Source organism: Cupressus sempervirens, chromosome 6 (genome assembly GCF_028749045.1).
Source record: "Cupressus sempervirens isolate cs-2001-9-10 chromosome 6, ASM2874904v1, whole genome shotgun sequence".
NCBI lineage: Eukaryota > Viridiplantae > Streptophyta > Pinopsida > Cupressales > Cupressaceae > Cupressus > Cupressus sempervirens.
The window spans coordinates 342134697-342159923 of NC_143123.1; the positions used below are offsets into that span (position 1 = coordinate 342134697).

The 25227-nt window shown below is 35.7% G+C and overlaps 2 protein-coding genes across 3 annotated transcripts in view; one reads left to right on the forward strand and one right to left on the reverse strand.

The window, feature by feature from the left end:
• The window catches only part of LOC149552534 (uncharacterized), a 54414-nt gene that overhangs the window by 20843 nt on the left and 8344 nt on the right, over positions 1 to 25227 (reverse strand). The gene's annotated exons all lie outside the window — the stretch shown is intronic.
• On the forward strand, positions 17602 to 18260 carry LOC149552535 (uncharacterized). The gene is made up of 2 exons (XM_089789795.1): positions 17602 to 17897; positions 18020 to 18260. Exons 1-2 carry the CDS (start codon positions 17809 to 17811, stop codon positions 18258 to 18260), a joined length of 330 nt encoding a protein of 109 aa, XP_089645921.1. The 5' UTR covers positions 17602 to 17808.

Here is a 25227-nt window from a genome sequence, read left to right on the forward strand (position 1 = left end):
GAAGTCCTTCAACCAAATATCTTGGTAAGATGATCACAACCCTGCATCCAAACAAGGAAAACCCTAATCATTAGGGAGCCCTATGAACGAGACAACTTATCACAAGTTGTCCACAATGCACAAATTGACACAATTTGGTAAAACAACCCTAAACTTCATGAAATGACCAAGGGAGACCCATACCCATGGAAACGGTCTATTTAGGTCAATGATGGAATGATCCAATGGTTAAAAGCCAACTATGCAACTTCTAGCATATGGTTGCTTTGTTGAATCACTCAAAAGGCTAGTAGCCCTTTTAGATGTAAATCAAACTTAGAAGGAAACATCTCCACACAACCCAGAATACAAATTATTGTTTTGGACACCCTTTTGGGACTTACAAAACATACTAAGGCGCCAAGTTTTGATGACACAAACAAATGGATTTTTGTCCACTTTCTCACTTAGGCAATTAGGGCAATTAGGCCTTCATTTACAAAGGGAGTACAAGTTCTAGGACTCCATCCTGCAAACCAATGATAGGAACATGTGAGGGCAACCCTAGACAAGTTAAAACTTGATTTCAAGCCTTGATGCCAAGTCTAGTTGAAGTTGTGGGAGATGTTGCATCCTTTTCCTAGCATGCACATGGGACTTGCATGCCTAGGGCATCAAATTTCTAATGGAACCCTGCACGTACATTCCTAAACCACTTTCATCTTAAAGTACATTACAAATGCTAGGATTTCACCAATGGCCATTGGATTTCAATGGTGAAATCCTTCTCTATGCTTGAAAATCCTTCAAAACCCTAGGTTAGCAAGAAATCCGAACCCACCTATACAAAAATGACAATAACTTGAGTTAGGAGATAGAGGGAGGCTTTAAACCAAATGTATTGGACAGCTACTTCATCCACCTATCCAAAAATGTAAGTTTGAACACCAGATGAATCCGTACAATGCAGGACAGCAGGCTGATTGCAGTAAAAACAGCGTATTTTATTGGTTGAAAGTTGAAAAGTACATTATCTCTGCCTATCACCTGCCTAAAAGGGCTTACTATAGGCCTTCCAATGGTCATAACAACATTTCAGACTTGTTATGGCCTTTCGGGAAGGTTTTACATTATTTTGCAAAAAGTTGCTAAGGTTGCTTGACAACTTCTTAGCACTTTTTGCAATTTGTGCAATTTTTGCAAACTTGCAACTAGAACTAATAAAACTTAGTCCAACTGACCCAAATAGGTCCTAAACATGATAAAACAAGAAATAAATCAAAATCCTAAGATTCTAGGCCCTTTTGACCATGTCTGACCATAATTGACCAAGGGCTTATAACATTGCCAATCTTGGTACTGCTGGAAGCATGAATGTTGACGATATTCCTATTGAGGGAGTATTGTAGATGTGCTACTATGATGACATTCATGACTGAGTTTGTCATTGATGTCAACATAGCAGTCTTCTATGGTATCTGACAAAAGAATAGCGGAAAGATCAAGTTGGTACGGACGGCTAGTTGAGTATTCTAACTATCCAAGGTTATGGGAGATACTTCTGAGTATCTAGTATATACATTTAACGTCGAATGGAGAAATGATAAGTCTGGAAGAAGTTATGTAAGTTCCGGTGATGTATGTTCTGAGATAGAGTTTACAGAGGCATGCTTTGGTAACCTTGTTATATCTCTTAGCAGAATCGAGGTTGTTATTCTGAGAATCGAGGTTGAGGATGTTAAGAAGACATGTTAGTGATGACATGGCTAAGTTCGCTCGTCATGATATTATGTGTATGGAAAGATATTTAAGTTGCAAGGCAGAAGATTAATGTTATCACTAAGTGTAACGTGTTCTTAATGTGGTCCTATAATTATTAATTGAGAAGGTCAAACAGCCGACTCAAGGAATTGTTTTATGGACTAGGTATAAAGGAAGGACATTTTCCTTTATCATACATGATGGATTTGGATTAACAAGAAGTAATTATAAGCAGCAGAGAGAGCGAAATGCGAAGTTGAGCAGAGCAGAGCGAAAGTGAAGGAAAATTCATTGCCGAGGTTTTGCTGAGTGATCTGAGGTTTGATATTTGGATCTAAGGTTCCTGACCTAATCTACAAGGTCTGACAGTGATTGGTTCGGTTGACAAAACAAAGGAAAGAAGAACATAACAATAAATTGCATGTTTGAGCAGTGAGCTCTTCTTATAGTTGAAATTGCATGTTTGGGCAGTGGGCTCTTCTTGCACATTGTACCACAACTCCTAACAAGGTTGGAATCTCCTAACAGGGGATTCGAAGTCTCCTAACAAAGACTCCTATGTACGAAATGTTGTAATAGACTCCTAACAGGGTCCATCCTCTAACAAGGAATATTTATATTAGTACATCATCTTCGGGCATCATTTCCACCAAGGTTTTCCCTTTGATCAAGGGTTTCCCTAGTTAACATATCTGGTGTAATTGTCTATGTACATCTTATTATGATTGTTGTTTACTTTGGTTGAATGGTTAAGTTTGTTTAAAGAAGATAAATATTTTAATTGTTGGATAACTGATTCACTGCCCCACCTCTCTCAATTATCTTGGTGGACTATTGTTTCTAACAGGTACTAGGTCTTACAATTTGGTCTAGATGCCTATTTGATTGATCTAACCTAATCTAGGTGTTCTTAGGACCTTAGTGATTCATCATTTAGTGTGGGTGCTCCTACATCACTCACCCAAAATATGATGAGTCCAATAGTCTCAATTCTCTACTGACCTACACTCAGATATATTGTGTTTGTGAAGATTTTGATCCATACACTCAAAGCATGAACATCTATCAATCAAACATCTCTACATACATGTACTCTATCTTACCCTATCTTTATGCAACCACCCTCTACACTGTACTATCTATGTTTACAACTCTATAATTGAGCCCAATATAGGCACCTATCCCCTACCACCATATAAACTATAAATAAAATCATGCGTAAATTATAAGTAAAGCAATATTGCTTGTAAACTAACAGCCAATTGCATGTCCATTCTATTCTAAATACAACTAATGCATGATTATAACTATTCCCATACATGCTCACAAATCCATCCATTCCTATCTACAGCTAGGCACTAAATATAGTGCAAGAACAAACTGCTACATTGTAGTACTAAAACATTAGATTCTCTATGGGATCTAAATTGTGCCTCCACTTCATCCTTAAATTCTTCCTAAAATAATATCACCAAGGCCTGCATTCTCCCCAATCTCTTTTTCTGTTTTTTCCCTTCTCTACCCAACTTTTATTACTGGAAAATACTCTTTCATTGTATTCTTCGCTCACAAATCCATGCATTCCTATCTACAGCTAGGCACTAAATATAGTGCAAGAACAAACTGCTACATTCTAGTACTAAAACATTAGATTCTCTATGGGATCTAAATTCCCAAAAATGGAGTTTTGTGTGCCCCCACTTCATCCTTAAATTCTTTCTAAAATAATATCACCACCAAGGCCTGCATTCTCCCCAATCTCCTTTTCTGTTTTTTTCCTTCTCTACCGAACTTTTATTAGTGGAAATTACTCTTTCATTGTATTCTTCACAACCTATAACCATTGGGTATAAAGTTGTGTCGATTACTCTCTGGGGAAGTAAAGGTGGGGTTATCAAATAAATGACAGCCTTACTTTGCAGCTAAAACAACTTAACAAAAGCAATTAAAAATAATTGAGATGCTTTTCATTCATTTACAAAGATAAGGACAATTTTCACCTTTAAAAGCCATACAAACAACACCTGGAATCATGTAAGAACAAAAAAAAGATCTTGTAACTGTTACTGACAACTCTCTGAACCTGTAGATGTCAAACTACTCCAACTGGAATGCAGTCATTCAGTGAGTGAGAAAGAAATAACTAATTTTCAGGCATTTCATTGAATAGCTAACCTCAACTTTAGGCATTATCGTTGTTTGAAACATTGAACTAATTTGATTCTCCTATAAAACAAAAAACTCAGATGGAATTTTTTTTTTTTGGATGTTTGCCACACCCTATATCCTTCATGTTCAAGAATTTGTCCTAAAACACCCTTGTGAAGAGAAATTTTTTATTTTTCCTTCATTTTCACTGCAACTATTCATGGTTTTTCAACTGAAAATTGATCATTGGCTCCTCCTCTTACTTCCATATATCCCCCTCTACAATATCCCTCTTCATTTTAAGAATGCTAACAGGTCCCTTTTATGGCAATTTTTTCCTCAATTTGCACCCAAAAACTGCCTTTAATTGCTCTTATGTGTGCCCTATATTCTTCTCTGCCCCCTTTTCTGTCTCCCAACAAGAGTAACATCAAGAAAAGCAATTTCCTGTTTTTTCTACTTTATCAAAGCCAAAGTGCACTATATACTTTCAAATAAATTTTGCACATGGGGCGTAGTGCCTCTCTTGTTTACATTTTTCATGCCATCTTGATGGATGTGACCTTGATCTTCTTGCTTTCAGAGTGATCATTTTGGGACCTGTGAGTGGCCTACACCCTTGGGGTGATTTGAGTGTTATTACGTTGTCTAACAATGACTAATTATTCTTTATGTCTAACAAGGCTTATGATGTATTCTATGGTTCCACTGAGATGTGTGTCAGTGGTTACTTGGATTTGCATGGTGTCATGATATTATTCCATGATTGCCCTTTAGGTATATATAGTCGTTGCATTGTGTGACACATTGGACTACTACACCTGATTCTAGGTCCTGCAGTAGTGTCGACTTATATGTTTGATCATCTTGTTAGTGGTTTTTGACCATATTTGTATAATGGTGCCTTATGATGTTATCTGGTGTATTTTACATTTGAGGTTATTGATGTTGCTTCAGGATGACTGCCTAGGGTTTTACAAAGTATTATGCCATGTATGTTGTTGAGTAGTTTAGTAATTCATTTCGATTAACAAATACTTAGAATAATCGAGAAATGGTTATCTGTATTCCAGTTTAGGATTATAGATTATATTTGAATGTGGAAGATGTTCATTTGGTTTCATTTTTATTATGCTTTTATGTTATGGATATTTGTCTTTTACCTTTAGTAGATATATGCTCAAATGCCTGAGAATGAATTAGTTTAAATGCTTTATAATATGATTATATGTTGTTATGTTGTATTGCACCACTGCTATGTGTGGATTGCCTGTTGGTGCTAGTACGAAGTGGAAACAAAGTCATAGTCACTTGTTTGCAAGATCTACATGGTGTCATGTTCTCCTTCATGTGACTTTTGCCTATTTGTGCTTAGGCTATTTATATATTGAGCATCCACACTTCTTGTTCGTTGTTTACTAAACAAGTACCAACTACGTTCACCTTGATTACAGGATCTAATTGTGTACCTATATCCTCAGCAATGGGCACCAAGAGATTGATTTTCGCCCTTGCATACTAAGCCAATATCATTCCTATTGATTTGGAATATCATTGCATTGTCAAATTGCATCATTTAATTTTTAATTCAAATCTCGACCAAGGTGTGTACAAGGCTGTCTACTATAAGGATCATCCGAAGAGAGACTCAATGATTGGGGGATTTTTGCACTATAAATAGTGACTAACTTGTTATTTTGAAGTTATCTGGAGTAATCCGGAACTCTTTTGTTCTAATCTAATCTAACAAAAAAATTTAAGTTCTCACTTACTCCCAATTCGAATCCTAGAATAGATTTATAACATGTTCCTTTCCTATTTAGCAATCAGAGAATAACAACAAGAATTCAATTTAATCTATCCAAAACAACATTTTACTAAAGATGGTATAACTTAACTAGTTAATAAGCAAAATGCTTTTACTTTAACAAATGCAACGAATAATCTAATCTAAACAATTTCTTTTAAACTCTTAACTATGTCTTTATCTACTAAAAACTGTTCAAACAAATAGTATCCCTACTTTTAACACATCTTGAATTAACAAGAATTGAAATGATTTCTACAATTGAAAATAACAAACTTTCTAAAAATCACGGTGATAGAATCTAAATTGACATCCAGATTCATATGAGCATAATGACTCCCAGATTCAATGAATTCAAACACAAATAAGATCCAAGTAATTCCTTCAATTATCCAAGCTTTAATGTTGAATCTGAAAACAACTTACTGGCTGTAAAATACTAACAAAACTACCAACTAGCTTCCTAAACTATCATACTTTTAAACAGCTCCTTGTTACTAAGTAGACCATTACAGACGTGCATATTCAAAAACATAGTAGTGATGGAATATATATAGTATTCCTTATTTGAAAAACAAAACAACAATCCAAATGTTTGAAATTGACCAAAACAAAACAAAACAAAACTATGAGTTTTGTTATTTACAATAATGAAGTAGAAGAAACAAGTGGACCGAATATATCAAATACATGTCAATTACCCATGAAATGGGCAATTCTTCTTTAGTCAATCTTATTGTATTCTTCTAGTTCTGTCATTCAAACATCACTTATGTAGAACTTCTTGTGCATAAAGTTCAGCATCTTTCTAAATATCTTGTCTTCAAATATGTGAGCATCTCATAAATGGTAAAATGCATAATAATGCCACAAATTCACAAAATCTATTTAAATCGATAAGAACAAAATATGCATTATCACTCGAATATCAACATTAGTTCATTGATTCAAAATTAACTTTAAGAGTCAATAATCTAAGTATAAATGCATATAAGTCTTATTATTTACACATATTAATATTCAAAAGATGTTTTTTGGGTTACTGAAAATAGGAATAAAAGATGTATTAACTAATGCTCATCATTTTCTCCCCGCCCTGAGCTAAACAATGTCCCCAAAATAGTGGATCTGGCAAGTTCCTATTCTCTTCTTCCATATAGAAACTCAGACACATTTCCCTGAAATTATATGCAAGATATGCTTTGTCATGTTGATAACCATTGGTTATGATAATATCATTTCTCCAGTCTCTCAAGTTGTCTCCATCTAACCTGTTTGGTGAATTAAATCTGGGAGCAAGACAAATGATCAAAGGGGGTTTGAATAGCATTCCAACCCATCTAGTCTGTTGTACTCCAATAATACTACAAATCTCCCTCGCTCTTGTTTGTGACCAAATGAAATTGTGAGGGGACATTGGTTCTCTTCGTCTGATTCTAGGTGGAATAGAGTCATACCTCTCTCTTATACCACTACAAGCTTGGAATGTGAGACAATTGACTACATCTCTGTAATCCGGAACAAATTGTTGTAGAATATGCCTACACATTTTAGTTGTATCACCAATTTATGCAATTTCATTGAAGTCCATTTTGAAAGGGAGTGTTTTTGGGTATTCATGTTGTACAAGAAGACTCATCCTTGCATTTGAAGAAATCTATCATTTTTGCCATCCAATTCTTTTTGATTTTGCATAAAAGAAATGAATGCTCGAAGTTGTAACTCACCAACATATAAATTGAGAAAAGAACAATGATGATGACCCAGCAAAAACACATGCAAATAAAATTCACATAGAATGGCGAATTGTTGGAAAATTGTTAGTATAGTCAGCCTTCATAGTCCAATTTCCTTTTTAGGCTGGTCTGATTAATTTGCCAAAGCAGGAATTGCTCTCTGAGAAAAACATAACACATTCTTGAAGGTTTCTTTAAACAATTCATATGTAAAGCAATTTGTATTACCTGTTCTACCCTACGTTTAGCTTTATCCCTTTCTTTAATGGTCTGCTCCAATTATTGTTGTAATTCCTCATTTTGGTGCCTATATCTAGGTGGAGTTGTAGAGGTAGATGGTTGTTGATCAATCAATTCCCAAGCAGTTTGCAATTCTTGTCTCAACACTTGTACTTGATAATCGTATCCTAACTTGATATCTGCAAGTTCATGTTTAACAAAAGCAACTCCTTTCAATGTGTTCAATTGTTCATCCTTCAATTTATCTTGGTTCTCCAAATTTTCAATTTGTTGTTGAAGTTGATGTTCTTTTCAAGCATCTGAGCATGCATGATATCTCTTATTCTTCTTTCTTCCTCAATTTCTTTCTCTTTTTGTGAGAGAAGAATGGATTCTCTTAACTGCATTTCTTCCTCATTCAAAAATTTTCTCACTGGCATTTGCAATATTTCCTCATCTTGCAATATCTCTTTACCTTCTCTTCGCTGAAACAACTCCTCATCTTCAACTTCTTTTGGTGCTTCAAATTCTACTTCTGCACTTTCTTCTCCAGAACTCAAATTTTCATCAACATGAATTTCATTCTCATTTGAATTATCATGAATTGGAAAATCAAGGATAGAGCCAGAAGGTTCCTAATCATCTATTTGATTAATATTACAGTCATGAATTTCATGTATTTTGTCTTCAGATGGTTTTTGTGGATTCGTCTGAAGACTTCCAACTACATGTGGGGATTCTTGAAAAGATTCTTTCGTTCCCTTTTTCGAATGCTTTTTTTCAAGAATATTTCCCTCAGTAGGAGGTTCTTGTGTGACTCCTATTGTTTCATTGAATTGCTCCATGGTTGGATAATTTTGCTCAAGTTTTTTTGTTCCTTTTTGTTCTTGCCCAGCTCTATCCTCAACAAGTTTCTTCTTTTTACTAGGAGTTTTCTATTTCTTCCTAGATAGGGTATCCACCTTTGTAGGCTTTGCTTCAGTAGAAAGAAACCTAGGAGAATGCCAAGTTACAATAGGTATTTCTTTCTTCAAATTTTGCTTATGATTCTTTCTAAATTTAGGCACCTTCAATCCTTCAACCCTAGATTTGCATTTTACTTGGGTTTTAGGTTTTTGTTTCTTGAACCCTAGGTTTTTGTTTCAACTGAACTTTGGATTCCCGTTTTACTTTCTTGACCTCAAGAATACTACCACTACCTTCCCCTATTAAGAATTTATACCAAGATTCTTCTCCCACGCCATTTTTTACAAACTAATACTTTAGAATCAAATGAACGAGGGATTGATATCTTACCTCTTTTTGTTTTATCTTGGCTTTAGGAATTATAGTTGACAATTGATGAAAGAGAAATTCTGGTAGGTTCACCCTTAATTCAGGCCTATGTTCACCCTTAATTCAGGCCTATGTTCACCAAACTGTAATGGTACAACATTTTCAAACTAGGGCGAAGCAACATTGCATACTGGCCTTCACAAGTGAAGTATTGCATTAGCACCATTAGTAGAGCTTGCAATGGTTCATACAATGATACTCTATTGACCCCTTTAGTATTACCATTGCTCTTGACCAATTCTGGCATTTTATCATTCCCCTGAGCATTATAGAATTGGTCAACCAACTCTTCCAAATTTGTGGTCCGCTTGGTAATTATTTCTCCTTCTACTAGAATACCAAAGAGTCCACTTATAATTTCCATGGTAACATGAATGATTCGACCACAGAATTTGGTAGCACTAACATGAAATTTCTGCAAAAATTCATTTACCAATTCTTCATCAAAACCCTCATACATTTTGAGAAAATTTAGCCATCCTACTCGCTGCAACCACTATTCCAATTCTCTACTCAATTCCAATCTTTCCGACTCTAATTTCCTTTTTTTCCCCATTTGATCAGTTTTCACAACAAGTTTTCCAAAAAAAAAACATGACAGAAGCACCCAGAAACAGTAAAATGTTGAATATTAAAATTGAACAGACTGGAGAACTACTGTTATTTTGAGTTTAATACCAGTACTTGTAATGATAAATGCTTTAATTACTAGAGCATTTTTCTTTTTAAGCCACATGAAACAAATCCTAATAATTCATTTCAAATCTTTCTCCCTTGAAATTGGCGGAGCTTAGAAGTTTGAAGTACTTTCTGAGTGTGCCTATGGTAGGATCTTGCAAGCCCCGAGCTCCTGGATTTGGACCAATAGAGTGATTATTTATTTGGGGGTTGGGTTGGGAATTCGCATTGCCTTATGGCACTCATTGTATAACAAGAAAGGGTATGTATGGGTAGACGCATAGAGTAGCTACTCTAGGGTTCCCCAGCCTAGAAGTGATCAACAAGGTAACGTGGAGAGGTTCTAGAAAGTGATAACCAATTAATAAAAATGGGATAATAATAAATTTTAATTTAAAATATGAGATTTACCCATCCAACTGGTAGTTGTGCATCTCGATGGAGTTGATGAAAAGATGGTATCTCTAGACAGTAGTCATTCTTCTTCAAAAGTTGGTGCGCAGTGTTGGTTCCCAAAACCACAAATTGGAAATCCAAGAGCTTGACAATTCTCCAACAGGATTTTTCAATCAGTTCTGGCCAACAAACAGGAATGACCTTGATTCCCTTGTACTTTAGGCTCCTACACCCAGATGGGTAGACCTTCACCTCAAACGTTGACTGCTTCGTTCAAGGCTTTTCTATAGCGAATTTAAACTTTGGTGAGTTCTTAGGTTGGCAAATTCCTTCAACTCCATCAATTACAAGTTGAATGATGAATGTTTTGTATAATATTTGTCAATAATGGATTTGAAGCTTGTAATAAGGAAGATATAGATTTTTTGACTTCAAATATAAACCCAATAATAATACTTCAATGATTCAAAAGACCAATGCCTTTGCTTATTCGGGCAATAGAGTCAACTACAATGAAGATTTTTATGTACAATTTTATAAATTGCTACGCACTTATATTGTCAAGAATTTAATAATCCAGACGCGCTAGATCAAATATATATATATATATATATGCAATTTAAAACTAGTGAAGATTGAACTTTAGCTCCTATTGTAGGGAGTCAAACTGGCCATAGATATGGAAACAATTTGATATTTCACTATATCTAAGATGATTGAGTTTAAAATGCCATAAATGACCCAGTCCGCTTATCTAACATTTACATTGCTTACGGAATTTCAAGATGATTATTAAGGATGAATCAACTATGGTTTAAATCTCCATGTCTTTTAAATAAACAAAAAGCAAAAAGGCTTTTATTTATCATTAAAATATGATAGATAAATTTATATTACAAAGTCATCATTTCACTCCTTATTCCTTTTTATATGTAAATGTAAAATACTTTTTCTTCAAATGCTTTTTTTTAAGTATGTCTTGTTTTTCTCAAAATACCCATCTTCTATTTATATTTTGAATATAGAAGATCATGACCTTATAAATTCTAAAATGATACCCCTTTGAAAATAATTGCACCCTCTGAAAATAATTGTTGGGTCTACTTGATAAAAAACTATTGTTGCCGCTTCACTGAGAAACGACGGTGACTTGACAATTTGTTCATTATTTTACAAAGTATAGAGACCCCCAATGACCTGTGTGTTCCATTCTATGTAACGTGGATGCTGCTTCAAATAACATTCTGTGTGGTAGTGCTGCGTGTTCCTTCATAATTCCCTGGTCGATATCCTTTGTTTCTTTTCCTATGGATGTTATGACGTGGATGGTCATCGTTTTCCATGAAGATTGTTGTCGTTATTGCCTTCATCTATTTACATGAACCATGTTCACTATTGATGTGTTTTTTACATTCACTATTGTTCCACCATTTTCTTTCTGACAGATTAATCATTCAAGATTGTGTCTGACTTGATCTTTCATCGAGATCTCATCCCTTTGAAACAAGTCCTATAATTCAGACATGCTGCTGCTCTATTATGGATTACGCAGAACTCTTGTAGGCTGCTCATTTGTTTTTTAGTCATTGCTGCATCGTTTTCCTTATGGCTTTTTCAGCTTTTACGCACCAAAGATGACATATACAAAAATAGAGGATGCTGTCTCATTTCAACATTCTTCCCCATGCTTTCGATAGTTTGTATACAATCTCAAACAAATTCTTTTCATTCTCTATGCACGTTCATTTTGACACTAGGCACATATCTATAATCTGCGATCAATGTTTTCTTCCTCCGTGTATTATTATTTTCTAACTCTTTCATTTCATTATTTGACATTATCCACCAAAATATTAAGTATTAAGGAATTGACATAGGCATGTCAATGACGAGTAAGCATGTTGATTTCAGGTCTCCTACAATCATCTTCCATTGAGACGTATTTGTTTATGGTCATAAGTGTGCATTTTGTCTTGACAACCTCCAATGGAGAATTGACCTTAATATTACTGTTATCGCTGTAGCCCATAGATTAATGCTTGAAAAACAAGCAGCCCCACATTGAACATAATTTTTATGTCCTCTTAGATTCAGTCACTCCTTTTCTTTTGCTGTAGAAAATAAATTGATCTGTAATTTGAAGAGCAGTTATATTAACCATTCTAGCTTTGGTGAAAAATTCTTTTGCTCAAACAGGGATCTCATTTGGTGTTCTGTTTCAACAATCTGTTGCTTGATAAGCCCTGCTGCATCTACTGCTGTGCTTGATTCCAGAGTCATATATTTAGTAAATAGATTAAGAGCTGATTGGTCTGTCCGGTATCTTGAATCCTCGTGATTGCCAATATAAGAGCTATACTCATCTTATTGTCATCATCTCTAATGAATTAGTTTCATTGTATTGTGTATTCATGACTTACATGTCATAGACTTTATCTTCTCTGATTTCACCTTGGTTAATCATCTATATAACATTCCTGACTATAAATACCTTATCATTAAACTTGCTAACATACCTTTCATTGTAGCTTAGACATTGATGGTAATATCCTCATCATTTGATATCGGATACTTCTGTATAGTGCCAGAATGCATGCATAAATGAACCAACTTCCTTTTCCACATCCTTCTCATCGTGACTTTTATTGTTTGAACATAAGTAGTGGGTAAGATCTGAAAATTGACCACTGTGTGCATTAAAATGTAGCTTCAGTAGAAGTGAAGTACATATTATATATGTATTAGAAATTCTTTCATATATATATTTATTATAAACTCATATAACAAATGAAGTATTTTCCTTAATACCTATCAGGCATAAATTCTGATCTGCGATTACATATCAGCAGAGTATTTGAAAAGGCACAATTATGTCGGGTTGTGTCCACTTAGGGTCATGACCCTAGCCACATAGAGTCATATATCTACATAGACATGACTCCTGCCCATATACTTAGTATGAGTTGCTGCGGAGTGAACAATACCAAGTCTTCAACATGTTTAGTACCTCCTGCAGCAAATTTATATAATCTGCTGCCTACCTATTACAAGGAAGATCTGCTACATACCAGTTACAAGGAATTCTGAAATACAGTCATATATGTGTGTGTGTGTGTGTTGAACTATTCACAACAATACATATCAAATATTCAGAGCATTATTTCTTCAACCAGATAATACCTGAATCTTCTGTATAACTCTATCAGGGATCCTAAAAACATTACCGTGTGCATACATCAAATTGGCTTCAAGGATTTAGGATGGCAGGAACAAATTTGAAGACGAGGATTGCAAATAGAGAATTTGAACATTCTCCCCTATTCATGGCACTTGGGACAGTAGCTCTTTTTGGGACATATGCCCCTTGTGGGCATAATGAGACTCCAGCTATCTCTGGAGAAGCAGACCCTGCATCCATGCTTAACATGATGCACGGTAAAATTGGGTGGCCCCAGGCCCCCCAAAATGAACATTGATTCTTTCCTCTATTAAACACCTGATTCTGATCATGTAACAACTCCTTCCTCCTGATCATGGTATACTTTCCCTTCATCATTTCAATCTGCTGCCCACATTTCAGACTTGTATCAGGTGTATCATCCTTACAAATAATACTTATTGGCTTTACTTTATCAATATAGTCTTTAGGATCTGATTTATGTCTTTCCTTTGAGAAGTCACCAGGTGCACTCTTGTCTTTGCTGAATAGAAGATCCTTATGTATTTGATAAGTCATACCGACATCAAAATGAGTCTCCTTTGTTTGATTTTCCATTTGCACACATTCTGCCCTGTCTTCATACTGTAGACATTGTTTCTCTTCACAAAAAGAATTTGAAGATAAATCACATCTACTTAGATAATTTTCAGAATCATGCTCATATGATTACCTCATTGTGCTTGGCTGATTCAATCCCATCTTCACATGTTTGTTGTACTTCTGGCTCATAGGATGAATCAAAAGATGTCTCATCTTCTGAATGAATTTCATCAACTTCCAAATTAGGACTCTTCTTCAAACAATGGATTCAACAACACAGAGAAATCAGATGTAGCTTCATTTGCTTCCTCTTCAAACAACGGATTCAGGAACATAGAGAATTCAAGCATACTTTCATGAGAGCTTTCATCTGAAACTTCCTCCTATTCACATGTTGTATGCATTTATATTTCATCTTCACTATACGATTGCTGTAAATTACCATCTCCTTCATCCAGTACCCCTTGAGAATGAACTGATCCATCAGCTTGCTCACCATAGTGAATTGAGAAAAATATTGGACAACTTTTCTCAATATGTTTCTAATACTCTATATCTAACAAGGCTGAAATTTCTTCCACACTCAGAGAATCTTCTTCCTCATTTTTACATTCACTGTCGTATCATCATGGGCAGATTCTCTTTTAGACTAACCAATAACTTCTTCTACATTCAAATCTGAAAGATTATTATGTTCTTGCAACACTTCAATGTATCTTTCTTTATCTCCATCACCTTCTTCCAATATCTGAAAAAGAAGCTTCAAATCGGGGTCACTTGGTGAGGCTCCCAACTCAAAAAAAATCTTTATAAATTCCATGTATGGGGGCATGATGTCTAATTGTATCTTATGATAAGTGTTTGTCATCCTCATGCACAAATGCGTCGAAGACTCCCCTTCAAATCTCTCTAAACCGAAAAAGGCATCAAGCAGAGACATGTCAAGATTTTCTTCCATGCTGCAATTTTGGCCTTCATATCGTTCATAACACATGTTATCTTCTTCGCTTGCATCATGAAATTCATATAGGAACCATTGTTCAAATTGTTTCCAGGATGAGATACATTGTGTGGACAATGATTCATACGCCTATCTTGCATTGTCCTTCTCAAGGTCCATTTGGCTGCGAGAATAAGAATATGGGAATAGGAATATGTATTCTAGAATAGAAACTAAGAATACGTATTCCTATTCTTGTTTGGTTCAGTTGGAATGTTACATCCCAAATTTTGACCTAATTTAAATTATTATAGCCGTTAAGTTGAATGGTTTTCTTTTCTATTCATGTGAAAAGGGTAGTTAAATATAACCGTTGTATCCTATGAAATGGTTTAACTTTTAATGAGGATGGTCATTATCCATTATTTTTCATATGATGATGATAGTAGTTAGCAGTTGCTTGGTCTTGGAATTATGGTTATTAACTAAATTCCGTGTTAAATATCAATGTTAAATGTCATTGTGGATTTATCATGGAACTTGGTAATATTGTAGAAAATTGTTGCACGGGTGATTGCAAGAGCACTCAATAGACAAAAGGGAGAAGCATTGCTTAACGGGATCTACGGAATGGGGTACTACCTTAGTCCATTTATCTGATCGATAGGTATGACCTCTAACTATCTTGGTAAGGACCTAGCGACTTGTATAGCAAGGTACAATCATTTGGACACGTATGAGCTATCAGATAAACATTAAAAACATTAATGATTTTAATTTAATTAAAGTACATACCTTTAACGGCTTATGGCTGACATTTCCATCACTTTATTACAATACATATTTATGTACGTACACATAGCTATAGAAATAAAGGTGACACCATAGTATTATTTTATACAAGATTCTATCTAATTAATATGTACATTTAAATGTGTGTACAAGAAAATAAAATAGTCTTCCAAATGAAGCATGTATTTAGATATACATATTTAAAAGATACGACTTTGGATAAACATATAATATGATGTCATCTTAATAAAATACATTTAAGTGCAAGTAGATAATTACGTTTGTAAATTATCCTTTGATTTATAACCTTCAAGTTCTTTTCCATATTTATTCATTTCTTTATAAGAGGCCGAAATGTAAACTTGGCATATGATATCGGTGTTTCAAGAAGACAAATGTTTTAACTCTCTAAGAGTTATGACTTCTTGGAAGCCTTTGATATATCGAATGCCTCTATATATTTGGAAGTCGAGAGAAGCCAAAGACATGAATTTTGTTCTCCACACGATTTACCTCTGCATTTTCTACATTACTTCTTTCATGTTCGACCCCCTTGCTGAAGGTGGGAAATCATATTTATTCTGGAAATTGCATACGGATTACTTTTGCGAGGGAACCGGTTGTTTAGCATTACTTCTGTGAGGGAACCGGTTCTTGGAAGCCTTTGATATATCGAATGCCTCTATATATTTGGAAGTCGAGAGAAGCCAAAGACATGAATTACTTCTGTATATCGAATGCCTCTATATACGGATTACTTCACGGATTACTTCTGTGAGGGAACCGGTTCTTGGAAGCCTTTGATATATCGAATGCCTCTATATATTTGGAAGTCGAGAGAAGCCAAAGACATGAATTTTGTTCTCCACACGATTTACCTCTGCATTTTCTACATTACTTCTTTCATGTTCTTACCCCTTGCTGAAGGTGGAAAATCATATTTATTCTGGAAATTGCATACGGATTACTTCTGTGAGGGAACCGGTTGTCAAGCCAAGGCTCACATTTCCATTCAATCCATAGTAACGAGAATCGTGCTGAAATCACGTGAATCGCCGATTCAGCGATCAGATTCGTAGATGGCAATTTTTTTGGTGTCGGGAATCACCATCGCCAATTTCATCGAGTGAATTGCCCGAATCGCTTGTATCGGCGATTCACCAAAAAAATCGCCTAAATCGCCAAGAAATCAGCCGCAGCATGAAAAGTATGGACTTGTAAATTTAAAAAAAATAACTTCTTTTTTTTACTTTCTTTTTTACCTATTCTCTTTGTTATAACCCTGAAAGGCCTTCTATTTGTTAAGCATGAGTAGAAGAGAGAAAAAGTGAGAGAGAAGAAGAGAAACGAAAAGCCATAAGTTTCTAACCGGCAAGAAGGAAGAGCACCAAAGAGATTAGCAGTCCATTTGGGGAGGCCATCAATTGCATTGGGAGCATTAAGGAGCCAATATCAACACTCCTCAACTCATTTGCAAGAGGTAAGTGCTCTTTTTTTTTTTTGCATGTTAGTGTATTATGCATTTTTTGTTAAATTTTTAGTGTAATGCATTTTTTGTTAAATTTTTATAGTTTTCAAGATTTTTAGTTTAGATCTTGAATGTTCTTTATTTTTACTAAGTTGCAAACTAGGGTTTGTTGTTTTGTAGCTTTTATTAACTTCAAACTTTGATATTTTACATTAAAAAAATTATTGCAGCAGCCTTTGCTTCCATTTTTCGCAAATTCGCAATGGGCAAAAAAGATGAATGTTGGAAATATAACGAAGAGTTTCCTGGAAGAACCAAATATCAAACAAAATGTATGTTTTGTAAAGAAAAAATAACTTCTAGAGGTATTTATAGATTGAAATACCACATTGCTGCTATACCTGGACACAATGTTACAATTTGCACTCACCAAACTCCTGAGGCAAAATGCACTTGCTTAATGGCATTAGAAAAAATTGAAAAAGGCAAAGCGAATAGGAAAATGCAACTTGAAGGGTTAAGGGGTATTGGCTCCCATGTTCCCGCATCCGCAACCACATTCACATCTACATCTGCATCAGCTTCCGCATCCGTAGGTTGTGTTGGAGAGGCTTCTTCTAGGCCTCCTTTTTATCCTAGTTCTTCTACTCATGCTAGTGCTACTGCTAGTCGGTCACATACTAAGACAAAGTCCCACACCAACCTATTGCAGCCTAGAGTACGGAAAAACAAAATAAATAGTTACTTTGTGCCCCGCACTACTCCTGGTTCCAACCCACGCTTGAGGGCATGGGTTTGAACAAGGAGATTCATGATGCTGCCAGAAAGGAGATATGCAAATTTTGGTACTTTTGCAACATTCCATTTATTGCAGCCAAGTAATTGATTATTTTTTCTTTGTTTTTTTTAAAGTTAAAATTAAAAGTAAAAGTAAAACTTTAATTATATCTACTTGTTTTATAATTTGAGTCTTTGACATCTAAATTTTTATTTGTGACAGGGCTCCTTATTGGCAGAACATGATAGATGCAGTTGCTATTTGTGGTCCGGGGTTTAAAGCCCCAACTGAGGCTAAGTTGAGCGGATACCTCTTGGATGAGATGGTAGAGGACATGAGGGTTGAGCTCGAGGAGAACCGAAAGGAGTGGATTGCAAAGGGTTGCACCATCATGTTTGATGGTTGGATAGATAGGAGGAATAGAACACTCCTCAATTTTCTTGTATCCTGTGGAGGTGATTGATCATTCTACTTTCTTACATACATAATTGTAAATTTTGATTTGTTGAATGCTAATTTGTTAATGATCCATTTAATATTATAATTCGTTGTTTTGTTACTTGTAGGATATACCATGTTCATCAAATCCATTGATGCTTCCGCACATATAAAAAATGCCACATACTTATGTGAGGCTATTGAAGAAGTCATAGCAGAAGTGGGAGAACAAAATGTGATCCAGGTGGTGACGGATAATGCAACAAGTTATATTGCTGAAGGTAAACTTTTAACTTTTCAAGTTTTGAAAATAAATTTATTTGAATTTTGAAATTTGAATTTCTAGTTGACTTAAAATTGTTGTAGGTAAACATTTGATGGAGAGGCACCCCACCATATTTTAGTCCCCTTGTGCGGCACACTGCATTAACCTCATGTTGGAGGAAATTGGCAAACTTGAGTTTGTCAAGTCATGTGTGGAAAGGGAAAAAAAATATGTAAATTCATTTATAATCATTCATTTGTCCTTAGCACAATGAGGAAGTACACAGAAGGCAAGGAGTTAGCTCGCCCAGGTATCACGAGGTTTGCCTCGAATTTCATCACCCTGCGGTCCTTGTTGACATTAAGGGATGAATTGAGGAGCATGTTTATTGGGCGGGAGTGGATTTCCTCTTCCTATGCTACGACCACTGTAGGGATAGATGTGGCGGATTGCATATTTGATAATGATGGTTTTTGGAAACCCACTAGAGAAATCCTTAAGGTAAATTTATTGCAATTTAACATTTAGTATTTTACTTTTACTTTAAGTTATATTATTTTATATTTAAGTTTTCACTCAAATTTTTTGTTTTACTTTAAATGTAGGTCACTGAGCCCCTTGTAGCTTTGCTACGAACTGCTGATGGGGAGAAGCCCTCTATGGGCTACATTTATGAGGGCATGGATAGGGCCAAAGAGGCCATCAGAGCCCAATATGCAGGAGTGTAGGAGAGGTATGGCCCTATTTGGGACATCATCGAGAGGAGATGACAGAATCAGCTCCATCAACCCATCCATGCAGCAGCTTACTATCTGAATCCAGCATTTCATTTCCGTCCTAAGTTCAAGGCAGATGCGGAGGTTCTCACTGGCTTATACACAGTGATTCAAAGGTTGAGTAGCGATGAAGATAGCGCTGCTGTGATTGGTGAGCTAGACCAGTTCAACAATAAAGAGGGGCCACTTTTCTCTAGCAGGATGGCCATAAATGCTCAGATAACACTACAGCCAGGTAAAAATTAAATAATATATTCAATGTTCATGAATCTAGATTTTAAACTTAAAGTTGATTATGTAATTTTAGAGTTGACTTGTAATTTGCAAATGAGACTAATTGTTTTTATTTTCCCTTATTTCAGATAGATGGTGGCAAATGTTTGAGGCCACAACCCCAACACTTCAAAAAATTGCCATCCGTATTCTGAGTCAGCCAAGCAGCGCTTCTGGATGTGAGTGCAGTTGGTCCATGTTCGAGCACATCCATTCAAAGAGGACAAACAGGTTGACAGTGCAGAGGTTGAATGATCTTGTCTTTGTTCATTACAACCTCCGTAGGATCAGACAGATTTTGGGCACTGACTCCTCTCCAATCATTCTGGAGGAGATTGATCCAGAATCAGAGTGGCTCACAGAGGTTGTGGATCTAGTCTTCACTGAGGAAGACCCTGTGTGGGTCGACCAGGTGGATATGGAGGTTGAGGCAGCTAGAGCACGTTCTTCAGGCATTGGTAGACGCACACGTGCACACACAAACACAGGCCCTAGCGACGTTCATGAGCCCATCTTACATGCGGGAGATATGGCTCGGCAGTCCTCTAGGACCTACATTAGACGCCTTGCTACTAGGCAAACTGGATACTCTGAGGCTGACGCTGAGGCTGAGGCTGAGCTTGAGGATAATGTTGAGGATGATGATGACTATGAGCCTGAGGCTTGAGCTGGAGCCTTGTTTTTATATTTTGTTTACAAATATTGATACTAAATCATTGATAGACATATGTTTCAAACTTTCATGGATCTTCATCTTAGATTCTTACATACATTTATGATTTGATGTCTTATGGATCATCTTACATACATTCTATGATTTAAATCATTATGATCATTTGATTTCTATTTACTTCAGCTAGCCTACAATTTACATTTTAGATAACATACTTATGTATGTGATGGATTTTATGTTCCAAACTTCTATGTTTATGTAAAGTTTTAACTTCTATTTGATGATGTTATAGTGTGTTTAAGTTATATTCAATAAAGGGAGCATGAAATAAGTTTTAAATTGTTAAAATCTTTAAATGTAAGGGTTTTTTCAAATTTGCCAATTCATTGCCGATTCATTGCCGATTCACAATTCAATTCGGCCTTGCCGATTCCGATCCGATTCCGATTCACATTACTTTGATTGAATCAGACCAAGTTAAGTGGTCATCTTCCTTTTCGAATGATACACGTTCATCCTTTTAATCCTACATTCAAGACTATAGCAGAAGGAAGTACATCCATGAAATTTTGTATTGTATTATCAATGAGTCTAATATTTTCGTATTGAGTCAAGACCAATTGTACATGATAAGTTATACATCTTTGTTCTACTCTAGTATATCAGAATGTATATCCTTGCAAGCTTATTAAGATCATTCTCTATTATTTGATATACTGAAAATTGCAAGGTTTCTACCCCTATTGGGGCTTTGCAAAAGAGTTGGATACTCTAAGATTATATACACCTGGGACTCACCCGGTTGTATGGCCAAGGAAAAGGGTGAAGAGGTGAGAGAGAAATTTGTAATAACATGAAAATAAATTTAGTTATGACATAACATACTTATATAATTTTTTTTAAATGAATCATATGATAGCTCACACATGTCCATTTATATCGTTTCCTATTGTCAGGTCGAGCAGTGGTGATCAGGTAATAGAAACCCATCTCAAACCCTTGGCCAAGGTCGTTAAAGGCACGTTTGTCTTCTTAAGATCACATGATGTCAGTAGTGCCAGTTATTCAGACATGTCCGTCCATAATTGTGCGGACATTCTAAACACCAGTATTGCTCAGGAGGCTAGAGTAGTAGTGCCCCAAGCCTGATCCCGGCCGGGGTAGGGAGGGTCTTTCTTGTCAAAAAATTGTGTGGGGATGGATATGGTTTGTGTTAGAAACAATAGTCCACCAAGATAACTGAAGGGGGGGATGAATCAGTTATCCAACAATGAATACATTTATCTTCTTTAAACAAACTTAACCATTCAACCGAAGTAAACAGCAACCATAATAAGATGCACATAGACAATTACACTAGATATGTTAACTAGGGAAACCCTTGATCAGAGGGCAAACCCCATTGAGGATGATGCCCACAAAATGATGTACTAATATAAATATTTCTTGTTAGATGATGGACCATGTTAGGAGTCTATTACAACATTTAGTTCATAGAGTCCCTATTAGGAGACTTTGAATCCTTGTTAGGAGATTCCAACCTTATTAGGAGTTGTGCCAACCCTGTTAGGAGTTGTGGTACAATGTATGCAAGATGAGACCACTGCTCAAACATGCAATTTCAACTACAAGAAGAGTTTACTGCTCAAACATGCAATTTACTATTATATTCTTATTTCCTTTGTTCTATCAATCGAACCAATCACTGTCAGACCTTGTAGGCCAAGTCACGAACCTCGGATCCTAATATCAAACCTCGGATCACTCGACAAAACCTCGCCAATGAAGTTTCCTTCACTTCCACTCTACTCTGCTCAGCTTCGCATTCCGCACTCGTACTGCTTACACAATTACTTTTCATGTCATTTCCATGTATCCATGATAAAGGAAAATGCCCTTCCTTTATACTGTGTACTCAAAACAATTCCCTAAGTCAGCTATTAGACCTTCTCAATTAATCATTATAGGACTACATTAAGAACACATTACACTTAGCGATAACATTAATCTTCTGCCTTGCAACTTGAATATCTTTCCGTACACGCAATATTATGATGAGTGAACTTAGCCACGTCATCACCAATATGTTCTCTTCATATCCTCAACCTCGATTCTCAAAATAACAATTCTACTAATAGATATAAAAGGTTTACCAGAACATGCCTCTGTAAACTCTATCTCATAACAGACATCACCAGAACTTACATAACTTCTTCCAGACTTATCATTTCTTCTTCCGACGTTAACTGCATATACTACATACTCAGAAGTATCTCCCATAACCTCCGATAGTTGGAATACTCAACTAGTCATTCGTACTAACTTGATCTTTCTGTTATTCTTCTGTCAGATAACACAAAAAACTGCTATGTTGACATCAATGACAAACTCAGTCATGAATGTAACATACCATCATAGTAAAATATCTACAATACTCCCCCATAGGAATATCATCAACATTCATGCTTGCAACAATCTCCCCCTTTGGCATTGATGGCAACATAAATGAAAAACATCTAGTTCCAAGAATACCAACAAAAAGACTATTCATCTTTCTTTTCAAATCCTTTTCATCAATCATTCTCACTCATTGATATACCTCAATGTGCTTTCTGTCAAATTGTCATTATATGTTGTACTTCTTCCGATCATACTATACTTATGCCGAACTTCTCCAACTATCATGTTGTACATGTTGTTTTTCATGCCTAACTTCTCCCCCATTGACATCAATGTCAAAGGTTTCAGCAACTAACTTTACTACATCAAACTCTGCAACAATTGATTCTTACTTAGCTCAAGTGTCCAAAGACACCGTTCAAAACAATATCTAACAAGAGCCCTAGATGACTGTCCATCACAAATACTCCCCCATACAAAAGCATCAACATTCAGTCCAGACAACAATGGTGCTCTATTACAGTGGACTGATGCATTCGTGCATCTTCTACTCTGATGTAGGAAGGGGCATAACCCCAAGCATACCTCGCAAATACTCAAAAGTCTCTTTGGGAAGAGGCTTAGTGAATATATCTACAATCTGCTCTTTAGTGCTCACATACTCCAACCTGATTTCCTTTTCTGTAACTTTCTCTCTCAACATGTGATACTTAATAGAAATGTGCTTAGTCCTTGAATGCAACAATGGATTCTTAGACATATTTACCGTGCTTGTGTTGTCACAATGTATGACAACAGGTTCATTGATTTCTATCCTTATATCCTTCGGCATCTACTTCATCCAAACAACTTAGTTACAATTGTTTGTTGCTACAACATATTCTGCTTCCGCTGTACTTTGTGATGTACAATCCTACTTCTTGCTTTAACAAGAAACCAATCTTCCTCCAAGAAAGAAGGCTCCACCACTGGTGCTCTTTCTATCATCCATACTGTCTACCCAATCAGCATCAGTATAAGCACTTAAATTAAAATCATTAGATCTCTCATACCATAAACTAAACTTAAATGTTCCCTTCAGATATCTAAATATCCTTTTAACTACTGCATAATGTGCTTCTTTGGGATCAACTTGGAATCTTGCAACAATTCCAACTGCATTTGCTATATCCGGCCTTGTGTGAGTCAAAGATTGCAATCCTCAAATCATAGATCTGTACTTCTTCTACTCAACACTAAGTGTCTCATCCTTTGTAGATAACTTGTGTTCAGTTACCATAGGTGTTCCAACGGATTTGCATGTTTTCAAGCCAAACCTTTTCAGTAAATCCTTCAAGTACTTAGTCTAAGAAATAAAGATTCCTTCTTTATTTTGTACAATCTGTAATCCTAGAAACTATTTCATCTCTCCTATCATACTCATTTCAAATTCTTTCTTCATCTCTTCTGCAAACTTCTCACTTTCTTCATCATTTCCTCCAAATATGATATCATCAACAAATATTACCAAAATCATCAAACCATCATCAATTTCTTTCCAACAGAGATTACTATCTACCATACTTTTGCTATATCCAAGCTTTGTCAAATGCTTGTCCAACCTTGCATACCAAGTTCTAGGTGCTTGCTTCAAGCCATACAATGCTTTCCTCAATCTACATACTATGTCCTTGTCATCTATCAAAGGATAACCTTCAGACTGCTCAATCTTCTTCAAGTTCTCCATTAAGAAATGTTAACTTGACATCCATCTGATACACTTTGAATTTCTTTCGTGTTGCATAGGCTAAGAATTATCTTACTACTTTTATTCTAGCCACTAGAGCATAGGTCTTCTCATAATCTATTCCTTCTTACTGTGAGTAACTTTTACATACCAATCTTGCTTTGTTCCTTACAACTTCACCTTGTTCATTCATCTTTTTCCTAAATACCCATTTAGTTCCTATCACATTCCTGTCTGTTAGTCTAGGAACCAATTCCCATGTCTCATTCTTTACTATCTAATCCAATTCCTCTTTCATGGCTTGTTTCCAATAATCATCTTTACATGCTTCATCTACATTTTTAGGTTCAACTTGAGATATCAAACATAGTTCTTCATTGACTCTGCTTCTTGTCATCACACCTTTATCTTTACTTCTGATGATCTGCTCGGATGGGTGATTCTTTATCATGTTCTTTCCTGAAGTAGGAGTTGCTATCTCAACTCTTGGCTCTACTGAAGGTTCCAAGCTTTGTTCCTACCTTGGCTCTCCTTCATTCTGCAAATCATTATTAGTCTCAAGAAATACCTCATCATCCCTTGGCTTAGTAGCAACATCATCATCTTAATTGTAATCAACTATTCTCTCTTGTATCCTGAATTTCTCATCAATTCTCACATTTACACCTTTCATAATGGTTACCAAAGTTGTTTCTTCTGATACTTGCTTTTCATTAACCAGTCTAGACTCATTTACACAGTCTTTCAAGGATCTTTCCATACTTTCTCTAAATTCTTCAACTTTATTCGAAAGTAAACTCTTTCTAGCTTTTCTCAATCTCTTAGGACATTTACTTGAAAAATGACCAAACTCTTTACATGTATAAAAAACAAAAAATT